The sequence below is a fragment of the Phalangium opilio genome, unplaced genomic scaffold (assembly GCF_054372755.1).
Source record: "Phalangium opilio isolate 3A_F unplaced genomic scaffold, DU_Popi_V2 ptg000042l_1, whole genome shotgun sequence".
Classification (NCBI taxonomy): Eukaryota; Metazoa; Arthropoda; class Arachnida; order Opiliones; family Phalangiidae; genus Phalangium; species Phalangium opilio.
Genome location: NW_028324166.1, coordinates 9,253,298 through 9,259,786, shown reverse-complemented (window position 1 = coordinate 9,259,786; position 6,489 = coordinate 9,253,298). Strand labels below are relative to the sequence as shown.

At 40.1% G+C, this 6,489-nt stretch overlaps 1 protein-coding gene across 1 annotated transcript; it reads right to left on the bottom strand.

Moving 5' to 3' along the window:
* Window positions 1-4,320: 4,320 nt before the first annotated feature.
* LOC149679031 (uncharacterized) lies at window positions 4,321-5,424 on the bottom strand. The gene is made up of 4 exons (XM_089837226.1): window positions 5,046-5,424; window positions 4,928-4,972; window positions 4,805-4,854; window positions 4,321-4,725 (listed from the first exon to the last, which is right to left on the bottom strand). Exons 1-4 carry the CDS (start codon window positions 5,197-5,199, stop codon window positions 4,423-4,425), a joined length of 552 nt encoding a protein of 183 aa, XP_089693352.1. The 5' UTR covers window positions 5,200-5,424; the 3' UTR covers window positions 4,321-4,422.
* Between the last annotated feature and the right edge of the window lie 1,065 nt (window positions 5,425-6,489).

The window sequence follows — 6,489 nt, the reverse complement described above, 5'->3', positions numbered from 1 at the left end:
GTGGGTAATATTGCAAAAATCTTGCACAGGAAAGCCGGAGTCCCCGAAGGTTTTGTTACTCTAGAAGATATTCAAAAATTTCAAAATTATTTAGTTCCCCATTATCGAATCGTAATCGTTGATGCTGCGAATAATTTTACCATATTTTTCAAAGGCCCCCAAGCTCCTAAATTTATCTATTTATTAAAAATTGGCGACCATATCCACCCCACGAAAACTTGGCATGGCATGATGGGCGGTTGTGTCTCTTGCGATTTATGCTTAAAATCCTTTTACAAATACGAATTGTTAAAAGAGCATAAATGCCCCGAGGATACAAAACCTTATATATGTTTTCGGTGTCAAGGAGAAGCTTTTCATTTAACTAACGAGGATGCTTTAAAACGTTGCGACGAATGCCACCGCTACTTTTTCCCGGGCCCCTGCTACGAAACTCATTTACTTAATGGCACCTGCGCGAGCCAAAAACGATGTTTAGAATGTGGGCGACTGATGGGTGACGACCACGACTGCAATCCCGAATGCTCTCAGTGTAAAATAGCTCATCCGCCAGGTGAACATTTTGTTATGCCTTTGGAAACCAAAATGAAAGCCTCGCGGTTTATTTATTACGACATTGAGACTATTCTTAGAAATAATATCCACGTCCCCATTTTACTAGTTTGCGACGTAGAGACTGAAGCTGGCTTTGAAACCAAAATTTTTTACGGCGCCAATTGCGTCGAGCAATTTTTAAATTATTTATTTAGCGTAGAGCAGGTAGTTTTGACTGGACAGAAACGTAAAACGTACCAACCGCGCTTTACTAACACTCAAGTCGTAGCTCATTACGCGAAAGCTTTTGATAACTTCTTAATTCTTAACGCTTTAGTCCATAGACACGTCACCCCTGCCGTTATTTTTGACGGTAGTAAAATTTTAATGATTCATTTTGAGGGACCGCAAATTAGATTCCTCGATAGCTTTAATTACATTAGTCAACCTCTGCGTAATTTCACCAGCATGTTTAGCCTCGGCGATGTGGCGAAAGGATTCTTTCCATTTGATTTTCATACCGAAGAAAATCTTAATTACATTGGTGTCATCCCTGAAGCTTCGTACTTTAACGTAGCTCAAATGAAGGCCAATGATTATCGAGATTTTCAAGCTTGGTACGCGTCAATGGAAGGATCTATTTATAACATCAAAGAGGAGCTTATTAAATATTGCATTCAAGACGTCAAAGTCCTAAGACAAGGCGTCGAAGCTTTTAGAAAAATTTACGTAGATCTAACAAAATTAGACCCTTTTTGCTTAAAAAATATTACTTTGGCGGGTGCTTTAACCACTATTTATCTTAACAATTACTATAAACCTTACAGCATGGGTATTGTTCCTTCTAACGGCTATAACGCAAAATTTAATCACAGTCAGATTAGCTTAAAATATCTCGCTTGGGTGGAGAAAACGGAAAATATAAAATTGCGAACGGCTTTAAGCTATGGGGGTGAATATCGGGTGGGGCGCTATTTAGTCGACGGCTATAGCGAAACTCCGCCCAAAATCTACGATTTCCACGGTTGCTACTTTCACGGTTGTCCATGTCAAAAACTTAATGCCTACAATACCCAACTCAAAGCCAGCAACAGATTTCTGTACGAACGGACTTTAGATAGAGAGCTGTTTATTAAAGAGAAGATGGTCGGGTATGAATATACCTCGATTTTTGAGTGTCAATTTGCTAAGCTTTTAAAAGAAAACGCCGAAGCAAAGGCTTTCTGCAAAAGTTTAACTTTTCGACCTCAAATATCAGCCCGTAGCGCTCTCTATGGGGGACGAACGGAAAATTTTGTTCTTAACTGCCACGTGCAAGGTGAGGAGAAAATTTTCTACAAGGATATTATTTCTTTGTACCCGAAAGTTTGTCGCGATTGTCCGTACCCTAGCGGCCACCCCATAATCTATAACAGAGATTTTGACAAATCGCCAGGGTGGTATTTTGGCGTTATGAGTTGTCGTCTGTTGGCCCCTCAAGATCTCCACATCCCCTTAATTCCCTTTCGCAGCGGTGGTAAATTAGCTTACGCCCTCTGTCGCACGTGCCTAGAATTGCGAGCGGAAATCTGCGATCACACTGTTAATGAACGGGCTTTCGAATCAGTCTGGCCAACGGTCGAAGTCTATGCCTCTATGGAACATGGTTATAAACTCCTCGATATATTCGAGGTGTACCATTATCCAAAAACGGAATATTTCTTCGCCCAGTACATGACTGATTTTATGGTATTATCCCATTGGACCGAATCCCATTCGACCGAAACCGCTTTTTGGTTTTTTATGGAGAATATATTTAAATTTCCAGCCCAATGACGGGTTTCTGCTGAATGGGAATTTATTTGAAAGAATTAGTTAATTAAATGTCTGTGAGGAGTTCGAATCACCGCAGCAGCATGGTAGAATATCAGGCTTTTAATTCAGAGGCTCGGGTTCAAACCCAGAGAAGGAAATTGTAAGTTAGGTTAGGTTAGGTTAGGCTAATAATATTTTATAAATCATTTAACTATTCTACGCCTTTTCTAAAATATTTATGTTTAGCTTCATTGACTTCTCAAATAATATGCCTTTTCCAAAACATTACTGTTATGTTTGGTTAGGTTTGGTTTGGTTAAGTTAGGTTAGTAATATTTTATAAATCATTTAACAATGTTACGCCTTTTTCAAAATATTGATGTTTTATACCTTCATTGACTTCTCAAATAATATGCCTTTTTCAAAACTTTACTGTTATGTTAGGTTAGGTTTGGGTTCGTTATGTTAGGTTAGTAATATTTTACAAATCATTTTACTATGGTACGCCTTTTCCGAAATGTTCATGTTTAGCTTCATTGACTTCTCAAATAATATGCCTTTTCCAAAACATTACTGTTATGTTAGGTTTGGTTAGGTTAGGTTAGGTTTGGTTTGGTTTGGTTAGGTTAGGTTAGGTTTGGTTTGGTCAGGTTTGGTTAGGTAAGGTTAGGTTTAGGTTAGGTTAGGTTTGGTTTGGTTTAGTTTGGTTTAGGTTTGGTTTGGTCAGGTTTGGTTAGGTTAGGTTAGGTTAGGTTTAGGTTAGGTTTGGTTTGGTTTGGTCAGGTTAGGTTAGGTTAGGTTAGGTTAGGGTAGGTTAGGTTAGGTTAGGTTAGGTTTGGTTAGGTTAGGTTTGATTAGGTTAGGTTAGGTTAGGTTTGGTTAGGTTTAGGTTAGGTTTGGTTTGGTCAGGTTTCGTCAGGTTTGGTTAGGTTAGGTTTAGGTTTAGGTTAGGTTAGGTTTGGTTAGGTTAGGTTTGGTTTGGTCAGGTTTGGTTAGGTTAGGTTAAGTTTAGGTTAGGTTAGGTTAGGTTAGGTTTGGTTAGGATTGGTTAGGTTAGGTTAGGTTTAGGTTAGGTTTGGTTTGGTCAGGTTTGGTTATGTTAGGTTAGGTTAGGTTAGGATAGGTTAGGTTAGGTTAGGTTAGGTTAGGTTAGGTTAGGTTAGGCTAGGTTAGGTTTGGTTTGGTTTGGTTTGGTTTGGTTTGGTTAGGTTTAGGTTTGGTTTGGTCAGGTTAGGTTAGGTTAGGTTTGGTTTGGTCAGGTTTGGTTAGGTTAGGTTAGGTTAGGTTTGGTTAGGTTAGGTTTGGTTAGGTTTTGGTTTGGTTTGATCAGGTTTGGTTAGGATAGGTTAGGTTAGGTTTGGTTTGGTTTGGTCAGGTTTGGTTAGGTTAGGTTAGGGTTAGGTTTAGGTTTAGGTTTAGGTTAGGTTTGGTTAGGTTAGGTTAGGTTAGGTTAGGTTACTTCTATTATTCGAACCTTACAGGAGGGATTTCTACAATTATAGTAACTAGTTTTATCCTTTTTCTTATTCAATTGAAACAAGTAGCCATTATTAATATAAAGAAAGCCGCCTTTATTAGCAATTCTCTCAGTTATCAATCACTCTTAAAGTTAAATTTTACATTTCAAACATCAATATATATATACAACGAAAACTGTAGGGAAAAAAAAGCCTTAAAAAAAGTGAAAACGTTTGCTTTTTAAATTTTGATATATATTTTCCCCAAACCGCACATTTGGGCTGTTTTCGGTTGAATGGGAAACGCGTTCGGTCGATTGGGATTCGATCGAATGGGACACAAGCGATTTTATCGCCTTGAAAGTGAAGAATTCCGGATTTCCCGCTCACGCGCAAACGCCTCTGCAAAAAGAGGCGTATATCGCTGATATAAACAAGAATGAAAAGCTTTCTCTGACCGTGGCGGATATTCAATCAAATCCTTCCTTGCGTAATATCGCTAAAATTAATTTAAATTCTCTTTGGGGTCGCATGGCTCTGAATACGGGAAAGATTCGCAGCATTTTTATCAACAATTATTACGAATTGATACGATACGCGAGCGATTACACTCTGGAATTAGTCGACTTACGGCCAGTTACGGAGTCGATCGCTCTTTTATCGTACAAGGCCAAAAGCGATTACGTTTCGGACTACAAACTGGGGTCGGCCATTGTGGGGAGCTTTGTTTCTTGCTACGGGCGACTCGAATTGAACAAGATGTTGCTTCAATTAGACCGCGCAGCTTTGTATTGTGACACCGACTCGATAATCTACCGCCATCTACCGGGAAAGTTTGACATTCCAACTGGCAATCATATTGGTTGCTGGGCGGACGAACTCGGCGGTGATTATATAACTTCCTTTTGTAGTACCGGTGCCAAAAGTTACTCGTTTCGCACTAGCAAAGGAAAAGAAGTCAAGAAAATTAAAGGGTTGACGTTAAATCGAGAAAATCTTGAAAAACTTGACTTTGAAACCTTTGAAAGTGTAGCGATGAACCCGGAAAAGGAAGTTACAGTCAATGTCCCTTTTCATTTTAAACGGGATAAATACAAGCTGCAGCTAGAGGCCGTTAAAATCACCAAAAGATTTCGCCAAACCTCGAATAAGAGATTGTTGAACGCCGATTTGACAACCAGTCGACCCTACGGTTTCAAAGAGGCAACACCCGCTTCAACATCTCTTTCGCATGAATTACGAGGCTAGGCGAAGACATACTTTTGAGGGCTTGTGGGAATCTTGCGTTCCTATCGAAGCCCTGGCCAAAGACGGTTTCTATCTTGCAGATGTAGAAACACAGACGACGCGCTGCGCCTTTTGCGGCATCGCCTTGTACCAGTGGCGTTGCACGGACCATCCATCGAGGGAACATCGGAAGCACAGTCCATCGTGTCCGATGGTTTCCAAAAAACCGTGCAACAACAAACCACTGCGTCAGGGGTTTCCCGAATTCCCGACCAGCGAGGGCGAGGATGTTTGCGAGCCTCTAATCCAAACATGCCCAGCCATCAACAAAGAGCGGTCGGGAAACGAAAAAGTGCGCGTGCGCATAAATCCGTCGTGTTTTCTTCTGTAGTGCGTGTGTACCAACTACCCTCCGAGTCGCGCGTGAACTTTAACCTCCTCAACGCCCAACGCTTCCGCCAGCGTTGTCTGGAATTAGAAGAGAAACTTTTTAAAAAAACAATTACTTCATAGGGGATTTTTTTTGGGTAAAAGGGTTTCGTTTATATTGTTTAAATATTTTCTAATTTGTGTTTATTAAGGGTCTTTGGGTTTTGGGTTAATTGTATTTTTGATTATATATAAACTGTTAATTAAAATAAAAATGTTTATTAATCAAGATGAATCCAACCGAGTCAGTCTCGCATTCTTTAAAGTTCCAAACACCCGCCCAGTTTCTAATCGTGGGGCCAACGCAAGCGGGGAAGAGTTTTCTTTTAAGTAACTTATTGCAAAATCATCAGCTTATGTTTGACCCACCGCATAAAAAGGTTATTTATTGCTACGCCGCCTGGCAGCCAAACTACGAAAAATTGAAACAATTGATTCCGGGAATTCAATTTATTCAAGGCTTGCCAACGGCGGATCCGGACTTTTGGGAAGTGAATCGCGACTCCTACTTGATACTAGACGACTTAGCTAGCCAATTATTTAAACAAGCTCATATTGCCGATTTAGTGTGCGTGACGTCGCATCATTTAGGGTATACGGTTATTATTATTACTCAACAACTGTTTCCCAAGGGTAGCCAATCGCGGATAATTTCTCAAAACTCTTCCTATTTTATAATAATGAAAAATCCTCGAGATGTCGCCTCTATTAGATATTTAGCGCAACAAATAAGTCCAGATAACCCGAAGCGTATTACGGAGGCGTACAGACTAGCCACTAAAGAACCCTATAGCTATTTGTTAATTGATTTAAAACAAGAAACTCCGGAAAATTTACGATTAAGGTCGCGTGTTCTACCTCACGAATCACCTATGTATGTCTATGTCGATTAAATTTAATTGTCATTTGAATAATGGCCCCACGCGTTAAACGTCGATCAGCAAAACGCTCCCGACTCGTCGTAGCCCGTCCCTCGACCAAGTTTGCCAAATTTGTCCCTTATTTACAGAGCTTGCGTCAAACTAGCTGTAAACAACGGCGAACCCTC